The 27,817-nt window shown below is 37.1% G+C and overlaps 2 protein-coding genes across 2 annotated transcripts; one reads left to right on the forward strand and one right to left on the reverse strand.

Moving 5' to 3' along the window:
* The first annotated feature begins 1,177 nt into the window (after positions 1-1,177).
* Positions 1,178-4,446, forward strand: LOC149833641 (uncharacterized). Its single transcript, XM_090009790.1, has 3 exons — positions 1,178-1,254; positions 1,709-1,793; positions 1,908-4,446. The coding sequence occupies exons 1-3, from the start codon at positions 1,237-1,239 to the stop codon at positions 2,615-2,617; spliced, it is 813 nt and encodes a 270-aa protein (XP_089865916.1). The 5' UTR covers positions 1,178-1,236; the 3' UTR covers positions 2,618-4,446.
* A 619-nt stretch (positions 4,447-5,065) lies between these two features.
* Positions 5,066-27,382, reverse strand: LOC149833642 (uncharacterized). Its single transcript, XM_090009792.1, has 14 exons — positions 27,173-27,382; positions 26,885-26,978; positions 26,221-26,370; positions 26,003-26,121; positions 23,373-23,527; positions 22,244-22,332; positions 21,552-22,089; positions 21,053-21,229; positions 11,467-11,684; positions 11,260-11,339; positions 7,093-7,204; positions 5,900-5,974; positions 5,640-5,829; positions 5,066-5,407 (listed from the first exon to the last, which is right to left on the reverse strand). Coding segments are annotated over exons 1-13 (1,989 nt in total). The 5' UTR covers positions 27,175-27,382; the 3' UTR covers positions 5,066-5,407; positions 5,640-5,649.
* Positions 27,383-27,817: the final 435 nt, after the last annotated feature.

Here is a 27,817-nt window from a genome sequence, read left to right on the forward strand (position 1 = left end):
GCATCTTAGAGACCTCTCCTCTCATCTGAACGACGTTCACTCAGCGGTGGTTTCTTCTAATCCTGCGGATCCTGGTTGAGTAGGCTTTGTTGTTTTGTTGCTAGCTGTCTGTAGTTTCTTTTCTTTAGCTTTGTTTTTTCTATATCTTAGCTTTGTTTCTTCTGTGTCTGGTTCATGGGTTCAACATTTTGTTGATCTTCATGAGTATTAATGTTGATACTCTTTCGGCTCTCTTTCTCTCTCTCTCTCTCTCACACACACACACACACATATATATATATATATATATATATATGTGTGTGTGTGTGTGTGTGTGTGTGTGTGTGTGTGTGTTTGAGGAAAATATTGGGTACACTATAGAGTACTGTACTGTCTAGCTAAAACTCATAGGTGCAAGTTTTATTTGATCTATTGGACCCAATGGATGCATTTAGCTTGGTCCATTTACTAAAGGATGCACTTTGATCGAAGGTTTTTTATGCAAAAACGTGATTTTCTCAATCACGAAATTTTGACATATTGTGGGGTCATTGAATTTTGAAACCCTTAAAAAATTACTTGTACAATGTGATTTAACTAAACAATTCATACAGATCATATGGCCCGATCCACAAAAAAAATGTAACTGAATCAGGTGCTACTAGAGGATATGGTACCGTCGAGGGTAGCCAGTTTTCATGGGGAAACTTGGGATGTGATGATTGTGGAATCCAGTGTTAGTGAACAAGGACCACATTTTTTATTAAAAGGAAAAAGAAAAGGATATTAAATGAGAAAAAGAAAGAAAGGTGACACGAACGGATGTCTAAAGAGGTGGATATCCTACACCAAAAGCTGCTTTAATTGCTTGACGAAGGAACAACAAATTTGGCCACTTTAATTTTTCTTGGTCGGCTGAGGATATTCCAATCACAACTCAATTATGGGTGGCCTGCCAATGAAAAATTCCCCATCGCTCTAATAATCCAAGGGCTTCCTTCCTCCTCGCCTCACGCATTTCTTGATGTGACATGGAATTTTAACATTTTAGTAATCACACACATCACTCATCCCTCATAAAGCTAGAAATAGGTACAGCTCTTTGCATCTCTCCCGGCCTCAACTTTTCTATATTCCCATCTTGCCCCACCTTCCCCCTCATGTAAATACCACTTCGCTCTCAACCAGGACTACCACCTCTCTCTCTCTCTCTCTCTCTCTCTCTCTCTCTCTCTCTCTCTCTCTCCGTGGGGCGCCATGATTCCTCATTTAGAGGTATGTATAATATCCTACGTCACCAACTGCATCTATATACTAGTATAGTGAGAAATAAGTTATTTTCATTAGCTGCCTAATATTTTTGGAATAGTCAATCTTTTGGTCTACATATCCCACCCGATGTTTGATGCGGACTTCTATTTCATTTCAAATTTTCACCGGCACACTACTAAGCGCAAATTTTCACTGCTACTAATATTCAGACAAGATGGTCGATCAGAAATATACATTTTTTTATCATTTATTTAGAAAATTTAATGGTAAACAAGATTTCTTCTCATTGCTAGCACTCAATGGACGATATACAAAGGTCTTATTGATTCATTACAACAAAGTTGCCGTGTCTGTCTTTATGTTAACTAACAAGAATCAATTCTCTTGCACGAAATTTTAAAGTGTTATTCTAATTTGGTCACTCTCTCTCTCTCTCTCTCTCTCTCAATGCCAACAGAAGCCTAAAGTCACTGAGATCCATGTCCGGATGGATTGCAATGGTTGCGTCCAGAAGATCAAGCGGGCTATCCACGGCCTTAATGGTGAGAAATTAGCCATTTATACAAATCATGATTTTTTCTTCTTTTTTCTTTTTTGGATTTATACTGCAGAGAAAAAAGATTTCCTACTGTCTTCTCATGTGTTTCCTTTTGTAGGCATATATGAAAGCTACATAGATTTCCCTCAGCAAAAGTTGACCATTGTAGGCTGGATTGATCCTCAATTGGTCATCAAGGCCATAAAGAAAACAAGGAAGATAGCAACCATATGCTCTCACTCAGAGTTCAATGAAGTAAGGCCTGATTCAGGCCCCCCACCAGCCGAGCCGGCAACTCCACCCGCTGAAGGTGACCCAAAGCCAGCCGAAGCATCACCACCACCTGCTGAACCAGAAAATCCGCCTCCCCCAGCAGAAACTCCACCACCTGCTGAGCCTGCCCCTGCACCACCAGCAGAACCCACACCACCACCACCAGAGCCAGAGAAAGCTGCTACCGAAGCACCACCTTCCGCTGAGAGACCCACTCCACAGCCACCAGCTGCTCCAGAGCCAAAAGAAGTCATTGAAGATATCCAAGTCATAGATTACAACTCAAGGGACTATGCATACAATGGACCTTGGTACCATAACCAAGGAACATATGCAGTGCCTCAAGTTGCTACCTATGCTTACACTTACACCTACAGGCCTACTGTGCATGTGATGCCTGAACCTGTTCATGACATGCCAGCACCGCATTACTCACGGTACAATCGCATGGAGCATTATGGGGATGACTATCCTATCAACCGTAGCAGAGGAGAAGGGAGCAGCATTACTTCAATCTTTAGTGATGAGAATCCAAATGCATGTAGTGTGATGTAAGAGGTAGAGTTTTGGTGGGGGGGATTCTTTTTTATCAACATATTACCACTGTTAGGTAGCATGTTATTAGTATTGTTAGTATAGTAAGATAGAAATAAGCAAAAAAGAGAACAATAATGCATGCATAAAATAGAAATGAAAGGGAGGCTGAGATGCTTTGCTTGTCAATGAGTACAACTAGGGAATAGTGGAATAGAGTACGAGGCTGCATTTCTAATGGCTATTTCTCTTCACTTTTTTTATTAAATAAAAAGGACCTTAGAAAGAAAGCAATTATTCCAGTGGCTTGATGGTGCCTCTCTTCCATAGAGCACTGTTCACACTTGCATTGGTTTGGCTTTGCAGGGTCAGACTTTCTAACCCTGAAAAGTGAAGGCGGTGGAGGGTGGCTTTTGTTATTTTATTTATGGCTAGCTCACAGACAGATGAATGAGTAGATGGGTGTCTCTACCACTATAGTTGGTGCTTCCTGGGATATGACACCATTCAGACTAATTACTTTGTTAAAGCTTCAAAGATGCCTATGGCTTTGCTTAATCAGAAAGGAACTTGATCCCCCTTTTTGTAACAAAAGAGAGTTTTTTCCCACTTTTCGAACTTTCCATTTTAATTCCTTGTTGAAAGAAGGTCTCTCTCTCTCATTCTAGTCACTGTTTGACTGGAAAAGTTTCAAATCTCAGGCATCTGGGAAACCCTCGAACTCTCAAGTGGGAATGCTTGAGAAATATCCAAATTTCTCGATGGAATTTCAAATTCATTTAAATTTCCAAGATAAATTTAAACTTCACACCAAACGCAAAAACTAGTTATCCTCATCTTCCCTTGGATATGAAAAAATGAAGTTAAAATGGCAAACCTGCTTGATCATGGAAGCATTGGATAAGTATAGAAGGTGCCCAACCTTATGTTTGAACACAAATATCTGAGCCATGCCCATCCGATGCATTAATTCTAAGAACCCGGATATGGACCGGTCCAAGCAGAAATATGCAGCATCAAGTTCCTTCCATACTTTTGTTGGTGAATAGAAATGCATAATGGACTGATCGTCATGCAGCACACAGGTAATGCATCATTATCACTCAAAGCGTGTAGCTCATAAAGACGCGCTCACTTGTCAGGAAAAGGTGGGATAAGCTGGAAAGTTGCACTATGAATCAGACACATTTACCCGATTTGTCCCGCTTTTTATGCAACAAGCAGGTGTCCCCAAACGCCCACTAACAGGTACCCACAGAGATGAACCAACTCATCCAACAAAGATAAGCTAGGAAATCACACTCTAGAGCATAATACAAGCATACATGAAAAAAAAGGCTCTCTAAAACTCGTTCAACCAAGCAAGGATAGCACAGAATTTCGTATCCCGTATCCCGGAGATCAGTAACTCTGCATCTTTATATTATGTACTATTCAAGATGACAATTTTGGCGTTATAACTTATTGCACAACAGAAGGGAATCAGTGTGACGGTTAGATAGATGGCAAAGTTGATCATAGCCGAAGTCTATGATCTTGGGGAGAACGGCCTCTTACTTGACTCTCAAAAAGAATATATCAGTATCTTTTACTAGAATATAGGCAAATACTAAACTGACCTAATTTTGTGATTTAACAGGGTGTAATCAGGTGAGTTGAGCCCAAAATTAGGTTGTCAGAACCAAGGTAACCCGACTAGGAAGCGGAAGTGGGAAACAAAGCAAGAAGCAGAAAAGATAAGGAGAAGCGAAGAATCAATTTAAAATCATAATAGGAATAAAAGAGGAAGTGATGTAGGATCAAATGGGAAGCAAAATACAAATCAAAAGAGAAAGAAATTAAAACTAAAATAAAAATGATTATTCTTAAATTTTATGGTTTCGTAGTGTAAGAATTAAATTTTTCTCAAAATCTAAAAATGATGGTTAATAATTTAAAAAAAGTACATGAGAATTAAACGGGATGCATGAAAGGAAGCACATGGAGAATATAAAAAGAAGCGTGAGAGAAGCGTATAGGAATCATGTCGGAAAGCAAGAAAGAAACGTGTGGGAAACATAGGAAAAGTATGGGAGAATAGAGATTACTATCAAGTTTTGGAAGCGAGAAGTTTTGCACTTCCGAAGCAAGTTTCAGAGAAATGTGCTTCCCACCTATCTATGAAGCTTCCGGTAATTCTGCTCAGAACAACTTATTGCATGCTTGAGTTGAAAAATGATGCATGTTCAAGCATGGGAAGCTGAAAAATGAACCAGCTTAATGCTTAAAAAAGCCTTCTTTTAAATATGAAGAAAAAAACCATTTTTCCGGAAATTAGTTAACCCACAGGAAAGATGCAGGAAACATAAGGGAAGCTGAAGCTATCAAACACTAAGAGATTGTTGCTTTTATTTTAGTACCAGCATACACCAAAGCTTCGTCAGGTCAAGTATATTTTATAACAGATTAAATTCTAGACAAGAAACATTTGAAACAAGAAAATATTGTACATAACTGATTGAGTCAAACCATGACCAGCAAAACGAGAGGACACTGGATACATGGAGTGGCATGAGTAACATTATGTTAGAGCGACAAAGCAACATAAAAAACACATGACTAATCTCAAAAAGAATCTCTCAGCGTCAACAAAATTTCCTCGTGCACAAAAGTTTTACTTTTCATGCAGCAAAATGGATAGTAGGAGCTCAACTTTCAAAAAACCAAAGGAATTTACATTTTTTTTTAATTAGCAAAACACCCACGCCATTTGAGGTCGCTTCAGAGGTTTCAAGATACCACCAAAGTATTAGCACCATTATAATCGCACAACTGCCAAGAAAAGAAATGCCCAAAACATTAGATATAACATTATGAGACAAAATACAAATCATTATCAATTCTTGGAGAGTACTACTGTCAACAGACATCATGGATATAATTTTGGCTAATCAAAAGAAAACTCATAAAATTAGCTGAATATAATCATATAATTAAACAGAACAGGATTATTAATCATCACGTTGGTAAGAAGTAGCAAAACTAAAATCAACAGAGAAAGCACCTTTAAGTCATTAGGCTCCAAGGTCCTGCATGTCAACATCAGTATCACTTGGGGACTTATCACCTTCGGAAGACTCAAACTGAACTATATCAACATCTTCCTCCTCATCCTCATCCTCTTCATTTTCATCCATCGACGGATTGCTCGGCCCTGCTGCAGCTTCATCTTTGTTGGCCTTGTTAGCGGATATCTGCAAAGAAGAGGCATATTACCAACCACTAAATGGAATGCAAACTGGCCAAAGAAGGAAGTTTATAAACCTGAGCCATCAATAGCTGCAGTCGACCAGATAGCTGTAGCAAAGATTGAACTGTTGAACTTTTGAACAGTGTTGCCTGCAAAAGGAACAGGATCTCAGGAGGCCAAGGCCAGTAAAATTTCTGCACTTTAACTTCTGCATTTTGTTATATAACATCTTCTCACAGCTTTTGCATCAGAATATGGTGTCCATCTTATATTCTGACAATGTGAGGTAAACAAGACTCTTCATTCATGGTTCGTAACAACAAACTATGCATGGTTCTCTCATGCACAGCACAAGGGGAAGTGCAATTATAACTTATAAGCAGTTAATCACTCTTTTGCAGTATGTCATGTTTATGCATAATAGCAGAATGTCATAGCATGTGAATACATACATCATGTGTAAGGCCACATGGGAAAAGCAATGGTGAATGGCCTAACTATATGCATCTGATACAATATTGTCACATACAATAATTGCACTTCCTCTCCACCACTGATTCATAGTGACAACATAATCCCAAGTATCAGCAAATTCAATTTCTTGCTATTCTATTCTGATAACTTCACAGAAGGCGAGAATCATGATTTATTGCCTATTTCCAATATATCACAATTTTTTGCATGATTTTTATTTTCTTTCTATGTTAAAAACATATCGACTCACATGGGTGCGGGTGCGGGGATTCGGCACTTCCAAAAAACCCGGGTGCGGGGGTGCGGCAGGGGCAAAAAATGTATATATATATATATATATATATATATATAAAAGGTGGTCCGGGGGTTCCCCCGGTGTGGGTCCCGCTGCACGGTCAGCGGGCGGGGGGTTATAGGGGGGCACCCCCCCCCCCCCAAGATTTTTTTTAAAATTCTGCAGCCCATTTCATAGGGCAATTTAAATGACCCTGGGTGCGGTCAACGCATCCAGGGTCGGGTTGACCACACCCGCACCCGCGTCGAGTCGACGCGGGTGCGGCACCCTGCTAGCCGAATCCCTGTTACATAGCATATCGTTTTTCTCAATATTTTCTCCAAAAAACAGTTTTTCAAAATTCTTGAAATATTTCTTGCCAAGAAAAAAGTAACAAGATTTGTCCATGGAGAAATATATGCTAAAACAGGCACCATTTTAAAAAAGAAAATACATGAAAATTTACAACTTCACATAAATATGATCAAGAAGTTCAATAACTTCTTACTGGCAAAGTACCTCGAGAACATTGTCAAGTGTTTCATTAGATGGCTCTTCATACATAATATGTCTACCATGAGTCACCAAAATACAGTGTATCCATGGGAGGACATGCCTTGCACTGCTTGATCTGCACAAAGAGGCAACGACTTTAGCAACAGACTGCAAAAAAGTGTTGACAACTTGACACCAAGGAAATATAAGTCACTGTGACCTCTTAGGAACACTTAAGCAAACCAACTCATGTCAAATCAACAACCTAGAAAACAGTACCACCCAAATGAATCAGTAAAATTGGATCTACTATGAGAAAAGATACATGAGAATTGTCAACTTCCAAGCCACAAGATGTACAAGTTATAAGGCACCTGTATGGTGACAACTGACTGTTGGAAGGGTCAATGCCCTAGATGACATTGCATGTTTTGTAACCTATGTCACATGGGTGCGGGTATGGGTGCGACACGGGTGCGGAGCAATTTGAAAAATTTTGGACATGGGGACACGGCTATATATATGTATATATATATTTAAAATTATATATATATATATATATATAACAATAATAAGACTCGATCAAAGTTGTGCCCATTAGGGGACACAGCTATATATATATATATATATATATAAAACATTTTTTTAGTTTTTTGCCCTAAAATAGACAAAAATAGACTCAGTCAAAGTTGACCGAGTCCAAAATGTGGATGGACTCGGCCCTGGTGCGTTGACCGAGTCCAACACTTGGTTGAACGTGTCTGCCCCATGTCCGAAGCCGCACCCGTGTTGGGGCATGTCGACGCAGGTGCGTCGACCCCCTAGCCGAGTCTGTGTGACATAGTTTGTAACAGATATAGACAATTCCCCTGGGACACACATAACCTAGATAGAAACACTGTGAGCATGGTCCACAAGGGGAAAAACAGTTTTCTGGAAATCTGCTGTTGAAAGAGCCACCTCTGAGTAAGTTAAGAACAAACAGTTTTTGGTAATCCATTATCTTAATTCCTCATCACAGATAACAAGATGATTGTTCCCAACTTCAAGGCAGAAGCTCCTATTCATTAGATTCAAAGTGAGGAATGTCCATATCTGAGAATTTCCACTACTTACCATTTTCTGCTACTTTCATTCGTGATGGAATTTCCATTCTCTAAGAAGCTCAGAATGTGTAGTATATGGCAATCATACCAATAACGCCTTTGGAAACAGCTAGCCAACTTCTTGACACACCAAATTTATTTCTGTGAACTTTCCTTGCATCATTTCTGAATTCTGACTCACTGTGACATGCTCAAAAATTTGCACCGTTCAGTTAAGTATTTTTGACAGTTTTATTCCTCAATACTGCTTTCACTGAGTTCACAATGTTATTCAGCATCGTTCTGGTTAACAAACCTGAGAAAAAAGAACAGACATTCTAAAGCCACCACCCGCCCTGAAGCAAGATTCCCTGCTCCTTGAGAAGAGGCAAACCACCTGACTGCATTACCTTCCCCCTTGTCAAGGAGAAAAGCTACAACTACTAGAGGCCCCTTTTATCTTGGAAGAGATCAAAATCATCATTTGATCACAGGCTGATAATAAAGTCAAAGGGTTCAATGGCTTTCCACTATGTAACTAGCACTTAGGCAAGAATGCTCAGAGCCGTACCTGTGTTTTATGGGGCCTGAGGCGGAGGGAAAAAATGGGCCCCCTATTAATAGTAGGAGTTCGGGGGCAGCGCCTCCGAAATTTTTTTAAAGAATCAAAATAACAAACAAATGGGGAGCTCGGGGTTTTAGATTGAAGAAGACGAGGGGGCGCATGGGTTTTTAATGTTTAATCGGATCCGGGTCGGGTAAAGGATCCGGGTCTGATCCTTTACCCGAACCTTTTCTAAACAAATGGGGAGCTCAGGCCTTAAAAATGGGCCCCTAAAACTTTTTTGGGCCCTGAGGTCCAAGCCTCATTGCCCTCTTTACAGGTCCGGCTCTGAGAACGCTATCTGTCAAGGTCAGCTGAGGGTTATGCTCCAATGATAAAAATGGCATGTGGCAACCAAAATCTGCAAGCAGTAATGAAGCCAGCTGGTCTATTAGGGGATTTAGGTCCAGGAGACCATCAGAAAATTTTAGGGATTTGGATTTCTGAAGGCCGACATTTGTTTTAGAAAATTTGAGAAAATAAGAGTAATATGAAGGCTTGCCAATATTAATCACCCCTTTCTGACAGTTCCAAATCCCACCAAAATTAGTAGTAATTAGGACATTCCTAGATTTCAACCTTCTTTTGACCATGCAATTGAGGATTTTCAATCAGCAGGAGTCTTGGGTCTATCCAAATAAATGGAACCAGTTTCTCCCATAGCTTCAAAGTTCAAACTCTCCCTCATCAAATTCCCATTTTTCCATCTCCTAAGCTTTCCCTGAATCTCTAAGGGAATGTTTGTTTGTCACGGAAAGCTGGGGCTTTCCGCAGAAACGCATGCCCGTCAATGTGTTTCTGCAGGGCTCACAGTGGCAAAACAAACATCGGGTTCCCTTTCGGCGAGGAAAGAGAGACCGGAATCAACACTGGACCCCCCTTTTCAGCAGAAAAGGTTTCCGTTGGGGGGGATCCGATTCCTTTTCAGTGGAAGGAGAGTCTGCGGAAGAGGTGCCGCAGCACTCTCTTCCGTGACAAGCAAACGCCCCCTAAATCTGAATGGGCCGCTGGATAATTTGGTTATGAAGCCTCAGAGCTAGATTAGGATGCAACCCTTTCTTATTTTTCTTTTTTCTTTCTTTCTTTCACTTTTCTAATTTTAGAATCTCAAATACACCAAAACAACTGAGAGATAGGTATGATTTTGCTCTGCAGAAGCTCTACCTAGTACATTTCAAAACTTCAAATAGAGGAAAGAAACAAGTCAAGCAATGTACACAAATTTGATGGGTAGTTCAACGTACCTCAGAAAAAGAAATCAATCAACTTGCATATTCTTACCAAACCTAGACAGCAACATAACAAAGCTGATGCCTTATAGTATCTATCTTTTACATCTATACATTATGCATGTCATCAACTAAGGATACTAATCTATGCACTTCAGGCTAACAAACCATTTGGAAAAACCATATAGTACACTGTATCAAAGATAGTGTAGTTATTCAAGGGTTTCCACTCTTTCTTGAGCATTGACAGCCCTTATATATATATATCAATTAACATGGTGATCCAAGCAAAACAGTAACTTTCAAGATTCTGCAACCATCTTAGCCAGCATCAAATTCCACTCAAGGCTTGTAAATTAACCAGCCGACCATGAGGTTTTCGGCTTATTAGCTTGTTGTTGCTCAATAGTGTCATTTATTCAACATGGCAATCAGAAGGATCAACCATACTAAACTGGACAGACATTTATATGAAAAATTTTAAAATTAAGAACTTCCAACCAGAGCTCTCACCAATCAAAGAACTCCTGGCTGATTTATTTATAATGTTATATATGATGGGCTTAGCAGAATCTGATCAACGCTAATTATCTGTGTGTAGTTTCTTCTCTCTTTTGTTACATCTACATTATATACCTCTAACAAAGAAAAGAATAAACATTGTCAGTATGTCCTAAGCTAAGGTCAATGACAGAGAATTGGCATCATCCAGGATCCTGGATGGATGGTTGATCTTGATAAGATAGACAATTCAAACAAATACACAACACACTCAGGACACATGCATCTCCACGCACACAATATTCATCAGTACTCCATATTGAACCAACGATCAAGCAAACCCAGCAATAAATGACTGCTTTCAACCAATATTCAAGCCATTCATTATGGCGTAAGAGGAAAACTGCTTGCTCAAATGAACTGTCTTATTTTCCTAGGATAGCGGACACAACAACTTGGTGTATTAACATGCCTTTAGCCCTTACCAAGAAATGCAACCAACTATAGTCTATACCACGCATGGTGCCACATCCTGAAATGATGCACCATGCAATTCCCATTCATGAACATGTTACTCCTTTATTTTCAGTTTTCGTAACTTGTTAGCTCATTTAGAGGCCTTTTAAGAAACATCTTCCATATTGATTGGTGATGCGAATAACAATGAGAATTGGAAAAAACCATCACACACAATCTTTGTTCAACAAACAGCACAAACTGAGAAATCAATTCAAGACAACTCAATCAATTCAGGGGTGGAAAACATACAAACCTCGATCTCAACATAGCTGTTAAGAATTTAAGAAATTTGTATGCATCAGCAGAGCTCATCGAAGTAATTGCCGCCCTTATCTATCATGTAAAAATATACAAAAGCTCATTGACAAGCATGACGAGAGAAAACTTTCATCCAAAAAACAAACATGTAAGACTAACATCATATTCTATGTTGAAACTTGTTCCATAGAAATCAACTAACCTTCTTTAACGGCACACCACCTTGAATAAATAAGTTACTGTAGCCTTGATGAACCTCATTTAATTCAGATGAATAGAAAGGAAGGCCTTTATAAATTTTTAGATAAGTTTCTCTATCATAATTATGCTCATTGCTTTTATTGAGAATTCCCAGAGATATGAGCTTTTCCTCCATATAATTTGTTCCTACATCCTCTTCTTTCATTTGCCCTTGCTCATCTGCATAGATCCAGGTATATACAAGTTAAATGTAATGCTTATGGTGTATAACAATTGTAAGAAATCAATAACTAAGGTCCATGATGAAGTCAAAGTGCACCATGATGTCCTGCCCTGTTAGCAGGCACATGAGGAAGACATGCAAATGCAGTAACTGCCATTAACAGGCACATTCTAATTTACTATAAGGATGAATAAGTGGGTTTTTAGTAAATGTGAACTTTTTCAAGGACATCCTTGGCAGTGACAACATACAAACCATAGTCATAAAAGCTAGAAACGTCATTTTACTGGCTATGAATTTATTGAAATTTGAGTTTTTCATTTTTCTTCAGATTTTTGCTGAGAAAATCTCACACAATCAAATAAATTAGAATATATAAATTAAAGCCAAAAATTTAAATGGGAAATAATATTCCAAAACAGACAAATCAAATATATAAAGACAGAAAAATCATCATATATTCAATTTTCAGATAAAATCAAGATATTTCCAAGATATGCAAGATAGTAGTGGAGTTTTAAACATCTATAAGAATTGTGTGGTTTTCGTTATCTTTTTAAAAATACCACGTCACAAAGCTGTCAGCTAATTACATGCATCAGTATGGTATTGCAAAAATCATCATGAGTTGGTGAACTTGTTAAACCCCATAAAATGTGGTAAACAGCACATACCCTTTTGGAGGTGTGACTATGCATGTGTGTGTGCATAACACCCACATACAAAAGACTAAAGCACATTAACTTAAAAAAGGAGGGTTTTAAAACTATCAATGTAACTTTTTTCAAGATTGAAAGCCAATAAGAAATTCTTGGTTGTTTCAAAACTGAATAATCAGGATGTTCATAATTTTTCACAAAAATTACAAAAGTCAATGACAACAAATGTTTGAACATGGCTCCTGGTAGGATTGTCCAGGCAATGTACGTTACAGTTGTTAAGTCATATGTATAATTTCACATATATATATATATATATATATATATATATATATGTAATTTAGGTTGCCAACCAGGGGCATTTTGGTTATTTTGTAAATGTTAGAAAATAGGTTTTTCTTTATTCTTCTTTTAATTTTTTGTATTTTATCTCATTATGTAAGGGCATTTTTGTCAAATGCCTTCTTATAGTCCTTGGGAGTAGTCCCAATGGTCACAAATATGACCGTTGGGAGCCTCCCACCATCTATTTGGAGGTTCCCTCTTGGCCTTTTCTTGTCTATAACTAAGGGCTTAAGGCCCCTTGTATTTGTAAGCTTCTTTGAAGCTCCTTGATGAATAAATTCATTATTTTTAAGTGTTGTCCCTCTTTTGATATTGTACACACTCTTGTGCTTGTGTAAGCCTTAGTGCTTTTTGGATTGTCTCATAGTAGACTTGTGCATGTGCACTTTGTGATTGCGCTCTTCATAAGCCCTTAGTGGTTTTTGTGCTTTGGACGATTTGTGGGTGTGATTGTGCCTCTTGAGTGAGGTGTGTGAAGACTCTTTGTTTCATTACATGGTATCAGAGCGAGGGTGTTCTTGGACCTTTGAAGTGTGATCATGACGTGATCGTGGTATCTACATCTTTCTCTCTCTTTCTTATAATCTTTCAAGTTAAATAGAGCTACATGATGTGGGCTTCGGTATGTATTCTAAAATCCTTATATATATGACTATTTTTTAGTTCTCTATCTTTAAAAAGGTATTTATATATTTTTGAAAATTTTGTTTGAAATATTATGGTTATTTTTTAATGGTGTAAAATGTGTTTTCTTTAAAAATTAAATTGAAACTAGAGTTTGTGTTTTGATATTAACTCATAAGTAGGATATTGTTGAGCTCATTATGATAAATCGTCCATTTTTTACTTTTCTACAAAAATATATGTTTTTTTATGCTCTCATATATATCCATTAATAAATTTGGGTAAGTGTTCATTCAAAGTATATATATATTTTTTTGAAAAATTTTGAACACTTTTATGATTATTGATAATTTCATGCACATGTCAAGACATGTTATTTGAAATCTATGTAGAGTTTTTTAAAATAAGTTAATGCTTCTTGCATGTGTTATGAACTTATGATCAATAAAATCAATATTTTTATCTCTTGTTCTTGTTCTTGTACCCCTTTAGTGGGTGTTTATGAGTGAATCTTTTTGGCATTTTAGTGGAACTCTTTTGAGTGTCCATTGTTGGTGACTTAGTGTGAGCCCATTTTGTGGCTTGTGAATGTTCCTTTGGTACTTTGGTGGAACTCTTTGAGTGTCCACTTTGTTGTTGCGGTAAATATCTTTTGGAGGACCTTGTTTCCTTTCATTGGTGAACATCTTTGGAGACCTTCATTTCCTTACATATTAATTCAAAGTATATTTTGGGCATATTAATGTCTTTATGATTATTTGTGTATATTCCTATAATATATTAAAAATTATGTTCGATGTGATTTCTTAAGGACTCTAGTTACTATAATTATATGTTTTCTATGACTCTTTCTTTTTGTTGAACAAATAACAATTTCATCTTGAACCTTTTACGGATGCCCTTTGTGGGCTTCGTTGGTGTGCCCCTAATGGACACTTGTGCTTATCCACTTGGATCTTTAATGAACACTAATTTTCTTGATTAACAGTTCTTGTCATTTATAAAATGTTAAATATTATAGTAGATTTTATGTGGCCTTAAAGTTATTAGATTATTGGATATGCATGAATTTTAATATCTTTGAGAGTATCCATGATTTATTGTGCTTGGGTATGCTCTTGGTCTTGTATATGGTTTGTTGATAACCTTTGTAAGTTTTGACCCCTTTTATATCATATACCATTGTTATCTCATAATAGACTTATAATCTAGATTGAGTTCTCTCTATATATAACTTATTTATATTGGTCATACTCATTCTTCATTGTTATTGATGTAACCTTGATTGTCTTTACTTACAAGGTTTATGAAAAATTATAAATTAATATCTTGTGTGCATATGATTGCACAAATCTTTACAAGGTTTTTACCTAACTTTATTGGACTTGATTTGAAACTTTCTTTTTCACATCGAATATTCAATACGAACTCACCTATTTGAAAATTGAATTATGTGAGTATGTATTGCCTTTTGTGGCATTTGGATTGTTCATCACAAAATTTTATATAATGCATCATTCTCTTGGCCATGTTATTTGTTCAGAGACGTTTGTTGGAGTGAATTGTGTGAACCTCATTTTATGTCAATTTAGATTGTCAACTTGCGGTTTGGCTCTAACTGACGGTTGATTGATCTTTGGATTTGTGAGTATCATTTATTTGTTGATTGGCCATTGTTATTATTACGGATGCTTATAACTCTATTTACATGTGATGGCAATCTATTGTTTAAAACCATGGTGTTTCAAAGGATTGTTAAAATTGATATCCTTTTTTTGTGACATTAGTGTGTTTCCATTATACTCTTGATCTAGTTGTTGATATACTTGTTTTTTTAGTGTCATTATATGTAAACAAGAGATTTTTATTCACACCTTCGTGTGTGATTTTAACACATTATTGACATAATGATTATCTTGTGTTAGTCGTTGATACACTTGTTTTGAATGTCATTATATGTAGACAAGAGATGTTTATACATACCTTCGTGTGTGTCTTTGGCCCTTTAGTGGTTTTATGTTTATGCTCTTGTTCTAGTCACTAATATACTTGATTTTGAGAATTGAAGGTCCAGTGAGGTGATAGCTTGTGATGGTCAAACTATTGTTGAAATTTACAAACATCATTCATTGTGTTATATAGAGAGGCGAACAAAGATTTGCATATGGTTTTTATTGATTTAGAGAAGGCATACGATAGAGTACCTAGGGATGTTCTCTAGTGGACAATGATGAAGAAAGGTATTTCTCTCAAGTACAATAGTATAATTAAGGATATGTACGAAGGAGTAGTAACCAATGTCCGCACTTGTGGAGGGGTGACAAACAATTTTCCTATAACGGTTGGGTTACATCAAGGATTTGCATTAAGCCCTTTCCTTTTTGCTATAGTGATAGATGAACTTATGAGATCAATTCAAGAGAATGTGTCGTGGTGTATGTTGTTTGCTGATGATATTGTTTTGATTGATGAGTATAGAGTTGGGGTTAATGCTAAGTTAGAATTATGGAGACAGATTTTGGAAGCAAGAGGTTTTACGTTGAGTAAGAGTAAGACAGAATATATGGAATGTCAGTTTAGTAAGCAACGAAGTAGTGATGAGAGTGTAGTGAAGCTTGGTGAGCAAGAAATAGCGGTGGATGACTGTTTCAAATATTTGGGATCTATCATTCAAAAGAATGGAGAAATTGATGGAGATGTAAATCATAAGATTAAGGTTGGGTGGATGAAATGGAAAAGTGCAACTGGAGTGTTGTGCGATCGTAGAATGCCATTGCGGTTGAAGGGGAAGTTTTATAGGACGATAATTAGACCCGCTTTACTATATGGTACAGAATGTTGGGCTGCCAAGAGACATCATTTTCAAAAAATGAGTATAACTGAGATGTGTATGCTTCGATGGATGTGTGGAAATACACTAAAAGATAAGATTCGGAACGAGGAAATACGTAAGGTAGGCGTTGCATCCATTGAAAATAAGATGAGTGAGAATCATTTACGATGGTTTGGGCATATTCGGCGAAGGCCTAATGATGCTCCGGTTAGAAGGATGGAGAAATGGGAAAATATATTAGCTAAAAGAGGTCGGGGTAGGCCTAAGAAGACTTGGATGGAGATGATAAAAAAGGATATGAATGATTTGAACCTTACCGAGGAAATGACATTGGATAGAAATGATTGGAGGAGAAGGATTCATGTGGAGGACCCAGAATGATTTCCTTTTTGGTTCATATCGCCGACCCCAATTGTGTGGGATGAAGGCGTTGTTGTTGTTGTATTCATTGTGTTATATAAGATTTTTTAAATCTATTCACAAAATTTCTGAACATTTACTACTCATTTATCTTTATATGAAAAATGGTTATTGAAATATTTTCATGCATTTTGCATCGAATATGCTTTAAGTGCATGATTAAGGACACTTTAAATTTGTTTCATGATAGGTTGCCTTGTGTGTTTTGCAAATATATTACTATTTGCAAAAATATTATTTTGTGAGATTTGTAGAATTTTAAATCTCTTATAAGTTATTTTCTCTTAGAAAAGTTTTATTGGTCTATAAGTGACTCTTTCATTGGCTCTAAACTATTGCATGATTTATTCATATATGCATGATTAATATTGCTTCTAAAACATAATGTTTGATTGATCCATGTTTGTCATGTTTGTCATATTTGTCCTATCTTAACCTTTATTGAATTATTTGAATTATTTCTTATATCTTTCGTTGTGTAAAAATGACTTGTTCTCAAAAGGAAATATATTTATGAGTCAAATAAGCATATTTGTGAGATTTTATGATTAAACACCTTTTTGTGAGTCATTTATTCATGGTATAAATCCTATTTCATATCTTGCATGCATTAATGTGCTTTTTCTTGATAAATATATGTGTTGATTATCCTAAAGTTAACTTTTTTATTTATTGGTTGTTTCTTGAGTTGTTCACATCTTATGCATGACTCTGAAGTTTTCTTAGTAGGTTTTACTTTCTCATTTCGATGTATTGGGGTATTGTGCATATTTCCATAAATGTTTTCATGAATGTTTAAAGTGATTAATGATTTAGGACTCCTTCAATAATATCAATATATTTTGAACAAATAATATTTTAAAATGTTTGTTTTTATGACATATATTCTTTTGTATAGCTGGAATATTTGACTTGTTCATCTATATACAGGTTTCCAAGTATTAAAGAGTCATTTTTGAGCAAATGATTGAACAGAAATATTGAAGACTTTATGCATCCTTCAACAGAAGGAACTAATGAAGAAACATGATGGAGACTATGACGACTTTTAAAGACATGGGTTCTTTTGTATTTGCAAACTTACGGTTTCATCACCGTAAGTTTGGAGCAGAGTTACCGGAAGCGCATGTCCAATAGGGGAAGCGCGCTTCCCCGATACGCGCTTCGGAAGTGCAAAATGTGATGATTCCGAAATGCACAGGGAAGCGTGCATTTATTTTGGGAAGCGTGTACCCCATTAAAGGGGTACGCATATCCCTTTAATGGGGTACGCGTACCCCTTTAAAGGGGTACTGCAAGGTGAGATTTACTGTTTTATCCTTTTTTTAAAGTTTTTTTCAAAAAAATTTAAAAGAACGAGTTTTTTTAGTAAGGGCAAAAAAGAGATTTTGAAAAACCCGTGAAAACAAAACTCAAAAGAGTTTAGGGGTTTTTTTTTGCCTCTGCTGAATCTGAGTCTCCTTCTCCCTTCTCTCTGTCAACTGATCGACGAAATCCAAAATCCGGCGACCTGCACCGACGTCCGGCGACCTCCACCGACCGACGATGAATCCATTCAGGTACGTACTACGTACCCATTTGTCCATCTCTTCTCTCCATCTCACGTATCTCCATCTCATGTAACTCGAAAGTAGCATGCAATTTCATAGGACTAAACAAGAAATGTAGGCGATAGAGTTGCCACCAAAATGGAGCTTGCATCCTCACCGCAACTCACGCTCCTGATTTTGCTGCCTTCCACGAGTTTTCGGAAGAAAAAGAGGGGGAAAACGGAGAATAGAGGTTTTCCGGCAACTCACGCTCCGTCAAGGGAGTTCACCATCCTTGACTGTCGTCTGTTCCTCTACGCAGACATACCAGACTCTGGTTGTCGCTCTCTCTTCCTCCCTAATCTCCTTCTTTCTTCCCTTTCAAGAGGGTTCCATTTCCTCTGTTAAGGGGTCGGGTTACACTGCTTCTTTTGGTGGTTCCCGACATCGATTTTTGGGGTTTTTATGTAATCAGATTTAGATCCATTAGATTTTCGGTAAGAAAAACGGGTTGTCTCCAAGGGCTTCCGAAAGCACCAACTGCTTGTATCGACTGGTTCAATGGATTTACTTTACACTGCAGAATCTACAAATAAGCTTTACAAGTCAATAGGATTTTCTTCTAATTTTTGCACAGTTTACTTCTTTACTCTTTCTATCAACTCGTTGCATCAGAGCCACTCAGTTTATACTGTCAGAATAGTGCTATAACGCAAAACATACTAATGTATGTTATACTTTCACGATCAATATTGTGTCTATTTTCTTTTATTTCTTTTATCCAGGAATTAACGTGTGATTTTTGTAATCTATAACATCCTAATGGATCTATTTCTTGTTTGATAATTTGGCTAAATAGATTTTACCTTTGACTAATAACATAATTTCAATTTTCAACTTTCATTTTTTGCTAGTATATATTAATGTGCATACATTTATGTATATAAGCAATGATTTGTGTTCGCTTCCGAGATGCTTCCTAGGTCGCTTCCGAGACGCTTCCCGGTTCGCTCCTAAGTCGTCCCGCGCTTCCCGCTTCCTAAAATTTTAGAAGTGCCTCGCTTCCCGTTTCCCGCTTCCGCTTCCTCGACTGGCAACTCTGGTTTGGAGGGTGTTAAGTTATATGTATAATTTCATAGATAGTTTATATATATATATATATATATATATAATTTAAGTTGCCCACCAGGGGCATTTTGATCATTTTGTACATGTTAGAAAAATAGGTTTTTCTTTATTCTTCTTTTAATTTTTATATTTTATGGCATTATTGTTAAATGCCTTCTTATAGTCGTTGTGAGTACTCCCAACAGTCATAAATATGACCGTTGAGAGCCTCCTAGCGTCTATTTAGAGGTTCCCTCTTGGCCTCTTCTTGTCTATAAATAAGGGTTTAAGGCCCCTTCTATTTGCCTTGACGAATAAATTCATTATTTTTAATTGTTGTCTCCCTTTTGCTATTGTATGTACTCTTGTACTTGTACAAGCCTTAGTGCTTTTTGGATTGTCTCATAATGGACTTGTGCATGTGCACTTTGTGATTGCGTTTTTCATAAGCCCTTAGTGGTTTTTGTGCTTTGGATGATTTGTCGGTATGATTTGTGCCTCTTGAGTGAGGTGTGTAAAGACTCCTTGTTTCATTACAACAGTCACAAACAAAATGCCATTAATCACAAGCATAGATTAGCAGGCATGATACAGATTTTCATTGCCAATTTAACTGAAATAGGATATTCAAGTTTAAATGCAAATTAAACTGAAAGAGGACATTCAAATTTACAGATAAGGGTGATACATATTTTCATTGCCAATTTAACTGAAATAGGATATTCAAGTTTAAATGCAAATTAAACTGAAAAGAGGACATTCGAATTTACAGATAAGGGTGAACGCAGTTTCGGCACATGACCACTCCCTCCCTCACCCCGACCCTCACCACCACTAAAGTCACCAAGACCTTCGGCAACCATTTTTCTTTCAGGGTTTTCCAAGTTCATCTCAGACTACACCAAGTCTTCCTCAAAGAGAATATTGGTTCTTTTGTCATTTCCCTCCCAGCTTTAAACTACACCAATCTGCCACAAAGTGTATGCTAAACCTAATCTTAACCCGAATCATAAGGATAAAAATATGGTGGCATCGGTCATGAGTTTTTGCCCTTGTTTGCAATAAATTTGTCAATACTAAAAGTAAACATCAACACTTTATCAGAATCAAGCATGATAGATCAAGCTACAGCATAGTTAAGCCAACAGGAATCACCAGTGAAGCATCGAGGGATAGAAGGGTCAAACTAAAAGCTTCTAGAATTAGTCAAAGGCGTAGGCTGTAAGCAATTTATCCAATTTGCAAAGATTTTTTTTCATTTTCTTGGAGTTATAAAAGATATCAAATTTACATTCATGTTCTGATCATAAAATATTGAACTTGGTTTTATGTGAAAATATTGCAAAATATTTGAAATTTTCCCAAATCTTGTCAAAAGTATTCAGATAATCTTAAAATATCAGAATTGTTGTAGCAAAATTTAATGTTCATATGTCATGGCATGATATTGTTCAAGCTTGGTGCAGCCAAGAACAAGCTCAGGCTGGATTGCAATAAAATGAAACATTGACTTTGAAGAGGATCATATAGGCACAAATTTAAAAGAGACCGACTACAGAGTACAGACCAAAAGAACTTCCACTGAGAACATCAATTCCAAGAAACAAAAGAGGAAAATAAAAATAAAATTAATAGGCAACTGTGTCAATAATAGTAATATGTTCCAGATTTCCGGTGACTATGCATGATATGAATTCAGATTTGTGACATATTAGGAAGGAATAACTTCAAACAATGAGATGGTGTACTAATCCTGGACAGACAACAGGCCCTCTCGATCTAATAGCATCTACAGTTAGAGATTGTTGGAATTAATAATCAATGAGAATCTTAAAGACCATGAGTACCTCTGTGATCCATGGATTTGAGTTCACCCCTGACAACATGACCAGCGACAACAGCTGTCTGCTTAAGATCAAGAGATGAGTGCTGTTTGTCACGCCCTTGCTTTTTCTCACTGAAATCATGAAGCCTTGGAATTGGAAGCATAGCATCTTCAGCATTTGCACGATCCAAAGCAATAACTGTCCAACAATTACATGACATTTATTTAGTCTCTCCATCCAAGGTGAAAGTGGATGCAGTAAACAATTCCAGACATGCATGTCATGGGTCAGGACTTGAATGAAAAGGTTCAGATCATGAACATTCAGAATCAGGAGATAATCTCAGAATAAGTTCACAGAGAGAGAGAGAGTACGGAATAATTGCTTCAAACACACACTAAATATACCATAGTCCTCCACTTTTAAGCCATAAACATATATATATATATATATATATATATATATGAATCTTATAAAATAAACACCAACAACAGTTATACACTAATTAAAAATAGCATACCTTTAGTTTGCATCATCTTTTTCTTAATGGACTTGGAGCTATCCACTGGCAAAAAGACCCCATCATTGGTGGTGTATAGGCTTACATCTGTACCATGTTTTACTAAGAGTTTCTCGAATAAAGGCTTAATAATTGAACCGTAGGCAGCAAAAAGTGACATAGTCTCTGTATTTACATTGTTGTGTAACTTTGCCGCAAGTACAGCAGGTGCAGCAACCCTATGGCCCTTTAAACCAGAAGCTTCATGGACTGAAGATGATACTGAAATCTTTGTAGGCATTATATTCTGTAGTTCTTCAACATTCTTTCCACACCATAACCAGCAAACTCCCCTCTCGGAAATTGCTAAAACTGATAAACCATCAAAATCATTACCCTTAATATCCAAGCAGACAGCAGGATAATCCAATGAAAGAACGCAATAGGCAGATTTCTGTTTGCAACCATCAGTCTTCCAGAGTGCCACATAACGTTCGCCAATACCAGAAGAGACAATGTATTTTCCATCTTCGCTGAAGATCATGCATCGAACAGAGACCTATTCATGCTAGCAGCACATTCGTTATCTAAACATCATGAAGATGGTCAAAAGCAGACCAAAACTGTTACAATATAGATAAATAATAGTAACAGCTGAAAGCCATAACCGCAAAACATAAAAGATTTCAATTTAACAGGAAAGCAGCACTCACAGGATGGCCTGAGAACTTCTGCAACTTTTTACTATCAAAACAGTTGAAAACCTTTATTTGAGAAGCTGCTGTAGCCAACATACTCCCATCTAACCATGAAAAAATATTATTGAAGCAACCAAAACAAAGAAAAAAACCAATCATATTGAAAGAGAAATATATGAAAAACCCATTTTCTCAAAGAGGTCAAACAAGACATCTTTCATATTGATGGCCAATGACTGATTTTTTTAGATTTAGTTGGCAAATATTTTACTTAAAATGTGGGCGGGAACAAAAGAAGTATTCAAGTGCGAGTGTTTGAGGACAAACTGCAAGCAGAATTCATAAGCCACTAAGGCCAGAAGGGCTGATTGTCAAAAGGACTTCATCAACTAATGCTGCACATGCAGTCAAGCCAATACAATTTGATAGAACATGTGAAAACTAAGAGACACCAGATCATTGACATAAAAGCATGAAAACATTTTCAGATTTTTATTGTTTCATGGACTTATTTAGAACATTAAACAGTAGATTTTCAAACCACGATCTCACCATGTAAAGTTGGTACTTGAAAATGTCCAAAATACACACGGCAACACTGGTACATGTGCTGATGTGGATGCTTCTGAGTGTTAACACAAGCACATTGTAGAGTTTGTGATACATTGTATATTTCACAAGATATTTTATACTTTCCACATTTTCCTTTTATAGAAGAGCTTTACACGTATATTACGTGTTTGGGAAACCATGTCATACCAGCCGTACCCATGTCGTACAGCCATACCAGAATCTTACCTGTGCAAAATAGTTTTCTCAATGTAAACGAAAACAAATTACCATAAGCTCACACATCAGGTTACCAGTCCCAGAGTGCCCACTACATCCCACAGATCAGTTATCCATCTGCTGCTTAAATACCAAATGCCTATCACTTGTATATTCACAATATTGAATTATTAACTGACCAACAACACCAGTTTTCAGAAGGTTGTTCTACAAAGCAAGAAATTTGAAAACATGTCTTGAGAAAAGAAAGGACATGGACAGTTTGGGGAATCAAAATACATCATCAGAAGAATTGTATTATTAACATAATATAGAAGAATCACAGTGTATAAGTGTTTGAATGAAAATGTCATACCCAATGAAATGGCAATGGCAGATATAGCTTTTTTAGAAGATCTAAATTTCTCCAGAAGACCCCCTGTACTAGAATCAAGCCGGCAGACCATACCATCAGCACCAGCAGTATAGAGGCACGAGTTATGACTCAAAAAAGAGACAGCATTGACCCCCCTATACATCAAAAGATTATCAAAATCAGTGTTGCAAGCACAAAAAGACAATAATGTGATGGTCCAATCTTCAGATCTGTATGTGTATTGAACGACAATAGCACCATGAAAAAAATGACAAGATTCTGACATGGAGTACGAAAGTATGAAAGTGAAGACTATAGGTTGTTAGTCACATCAACTTAAAGATGGCACAATAACTGTGTAAATAATGATTTGAGCCTACAAGATGATTACTACTACTAACTCCACAGTCCATACTAGTTAGGACTGGCCTGCCTTCCATATGAGTGAGATAATTCATTAAAATTATCTAGTTTCCTTATTTTTCTTTTTCCAATAAAAGAATCAGCTATCTTAAATATCGTTAAAGGTAATTTTTTGGAGAGATTTTCAAAAGTTCATAAATCTCGGGAGTTTAAAAAATATAAATAATAACAAAAAAGCTAAGAAAATAATAAGTTTTGCATTATTTTTCTTTCCAAAATATAAAGAAACATGTTTTAAAGGTTTTAAAATATAAAAGAAACAAAAAACAAGAAATGCAAACTTAAAATAAATAAATAAATAAAGATTTTTTTCCAAAAATATAGTGATATTTTGTCTTCTGCCTATATTTTGAAAATATCACGAGATATTACCTTTAATAGCAGCTACCCTAAAATATCAGTATTTATCGCAATATTTTCAAAATATTGCCAATATCGGTGACAGTGCTTAAATCCAAGTATAGCCTAAACAACCTACTTGTAACTCCCCATGTCCCTCCTCCTAGGATCCAACAAATGGTGACATCCACCAACCTGACACCACCAATGATGACATATATCCTCTGTGTGAGTGACCAACACCTTCCCTTTCCCATACGAAAACCACTTTATAAAAGAACAATGTGAAGATGTGACATTATATAACAGCAAAAATGTAAACTGAATCCACCACATGGTGATCCATGAATACAAAATGACTTGGGATGGGTTCAGGGTGGGTCCAGCTCACCATAAGAGAAGCTAGGGCTCAGCCTAATCAACCTGATCTTGAACATCTCAACATTTTCTCATTTGGCTTGTTTATTTGCCCTATCTTCTATTAACGAGACAAGCTTTACATGCACCAACACAAAAACACAAGGATGTTGCCAAAAGTGCAGGTTTCATATGCACTAACTAGTCCACAAAGAACAAGTTGTTTGTGAATTAGAAAATCCCAAACAATCTTTTCTTTCATAGGCTAGTTTACACAAATTGATATAGAAGCAAGACATCCCATAGTCTCCCCAGCTTGCTCATGTTGTATCCCTATCTCCAACAACTTGACCATGTGGCAAAGGGGCTTGGAACTCCATATGACCATATAGTTTGCCAAATGCAGCTCAAAACCCTTCAAAACATTCATTGCATGAAATCCTCTTTACAAATAAGAATATCTTAAAGGCTTAAGCACCAAAGTTCTTGGGCACCTTGGCCATGACAAACGGTCAACAAAGATGCCAAACACTTGAAGGAAAACACCACAGAAAACAAAATAAGTGTGGAGAGGGTAAAGACATCTTCACTGTGCAGCCAAATCATTTTTTCTTGATCTTCTTAAAATAAATTTTGGAAGAGTGGTGAAAATGCTTGATAGTACCACTTACGAGACAGGAAAGACCTTTTCCCCTATAGGTTTTATGATCAACAAGTTCTATCACAATCACTCACACCATATGAATAGAAGAAACATGCCAGATCTAAGTGAGCTGAAAAGGACAAGCACCTTGAGGATACACAGGTAACCAAGAGAAGACAAAGAACCTATTTTAGGTTTGCAATCAATACAGAACTATGGCTGATTCATGTAGAGTCCTGAAATGAATATGAGATTACTGAGGTGACGTAAAGGAAGTGAATGGTGCTAGAAATAACCGTAGGTCCTTCCTAATCAGGAAAGTTGATGAGGGTAGACATATCACACCCAATTCAAGTGATATTTGGTCAAGTATTTCTTGACGTTAAAAGGAAATAAATAGATAAGAGTATTTAAGTTCCATTATGTGATCAGTTTGTTGCCACAAAGAAAACTTACTAGAGTTTCGAGACCTTTGGAAGGTTTGGAAAGGTTGAAGCGTTTGTCTGCCAGTAGCCACATACACCGCACCGACTGACTCTTAATCAAATCTAAGCAGACTTTTGTTCTTACTATGTCTGCCTGTTTGACATGTTTGCCTGGTTCTTAAAACTTTATTTTAAAGCTATCCCAGGCTTCACTTAGCTTACTCATTGTAATTTTTCCTCAGCGTTAACACATTTCCATTGAAGAACGCCACTTAGAAATGTTGATTCCGATGAGGAACTCATGACTCTTGGACATCATTTATTTTAGTATTGAAATTGCATATCTAAGTGCTCTGTGAACTTCTTGTAAAGTAACCTTACACATGTCTGTGCACACAAATTCGTTCATGTCAGACACAATAAGATTACGTGAGAAAACAAACCCGGGATGGCAATCATTGACTCTCCACTTCAACAGCCCGGCAGAGACATCAAAGGCAAAAACATCACCACTCCCTGTCCCTAACACCAACAATGAAGTCGCATGTTTCTTCTTTTTCTTCTGCACATCACAAACAAAAGAAACTACCAGTCAATCTGCCACTCTGAAAAACAAAAAGACAAAAGAAAACGAGCCGTAGTTATTAAATGAAGATTATACCTCTTTGTGGACGGTAACCCACTTCATGCACTTATAATCAAGAGAAAGATGTCCCTTCTCTGTTTGAGTGTAGAAGTTGGAGTCATCACTTCCTGTTGATGTTATGTCAGAAAACTCGGTTTGAATCTGGCCTTTCAGTGTGTCCCATATCTGTGCAATAAAAAACTCAAAATGATCAATTTCATTCAACAATGATCACCACCAAAACTGGATCATAGGTAGCATCAATGGCTAAGGTTTGCCATTATTTTTAAATAGTTGATCTTTACTCTCTAGTGTTACTAGATTCCACTTTTTATTTCTTTATGATGCAATAAGTTGCTAATCAAGATCCTAATCACTTATCTACCATTTGTAGTTGGCCAGACCATATAAACTAACTTTTTTGAACCTATCTTCCTCATCTGTTATTTCTAGGGAAATAAAAATGTTTGTTCAAACTTTAAGGATCTAAGAACCGTAAATGAGGCCGAACCAAATTCAAGCAAACGATCAACAATGGAAACCCCTCTCTAGAGAAAAAAGTGTGTTAATAAAAGCGATCAATTCCGTATCGAGGACAAATACGCATAATTCGAATTAAACCTAAAGCAAAGTTACTCCTCCAACGAACAAGACAACACTCGCTCACTGACACGAATGAAGAACAGAATCAATCCTTCACCTTAATCCGACCGTCTCCGGAAGAAATGGCGAGGAATTCGGCAGAAGTACTGAACGACGTCAGTAGATCCTTCAACTTGAAAGAACCCATCGCCCTGCACAAAGATCAACCCCCATAACTACTTAAACGCGCACAAACAGTCCAGAACCGCCATAGACGAGAAAAAACACAGAAACTCAGCAATGAACTACGGAAAAGGAATCTCAGAGCTAGAGAGAGATGAGCGCCGGCTAGGGTTTTCTGAAAGAGCAGGAGAAGAGCTCGGATTTTTTTCTCGTCGTCGCTTACATTTTGAGACGCTGCGGATGGCGCCCGAAAGTATGGCCGGAGTCACTATTCTCCAGTCAGATTCTCACGACCAGCCAGAAGCGATCCTCGCGTTCTGCACTCTCTCTCTTTCAGACGCTTTCCGGTTCTCCGACGGACCGCCGTTCTCGCTCTTCGCTCACGGCGCCATCCCCAGAACCGATTTCAAGACAGGGGAATGGATATTAGAATTTCGGGTCCACGGCTATCAACGGGACGAATATCAGATCCGTAAGGCTCGCCCGTGCCTGCTCGATGTAAACGGGTTCGGGTTTATGTGATGTTGGGTCTGACAAGATGAGAGACCAAATCCTACCGGACAAGTTTACTGTTTTTTTGGTAAATATGTTTTTTTAGGAAACAAACAAGTTAAAGATTAAATAGTGTTTCATTGTGGGGTAATATTTGCTACCCTCGTAGGGTGTCAATGGGTTGGATTTGACTGAACATGACCCGTACTAAAACTCTATAGGGTTAGGGTTTGGTGATAAAGAAAAAGGTTCAATTAGAATCCAGATTGAAGCATCATAAGGTCTAACTAGTATATAAAGTTGGGTATGATTTATGAAATTTCATACTAGACCCACACCCGTCTGAGTTTCGATTAACATTCAACGATTTTTTCAA

The sequence above is a fragment of the Nuphar pumila genome, chromosome 6 (assembly GCF_984573655.1).
Source record: "Nuphar pumila chromosome 6, dmNupPumi1.hap1.1, whole genome shotgun sequence".
In the NCBI taxonomy this organism is placed as follows: Eukaryota; Viridiplantae; Streptophyta; class Magnoliopsida; order Nymphaeales; family Nymphaeaceae; genus Nuphar; species Nuphar pumila.

Excerpts from the sequence above, each read along its gene's own strand:
- LOC149833641 (XM_090009790.1), top strand. Across the intron at positions 1,794-1,907 it reads GGCTATCCACGGCCTTAATG|GCATATATGAAAGCTACATA; the intron begins GTGAGAAATTAG and ends TTCCTTTTGTAG.
- LOC149833642 (XM_090009792.1), bottom strand. Across the intron at positions 5,975-7,092 it reads CACTTGACAATGTTCTCGAG|GCAACACTGTTCAAAAGTTC; the intron begins GTACTTTGCCAG and ends TTCCTTTTGCAG. Across the intron at positions 5,830-5,899 it reads TGCAGCTATTGATGGCTCAG|ATATCCGCTAACAAGGCCAA; the intron begins GTTTATAAACTT and ends TCTTCTTTGCAG.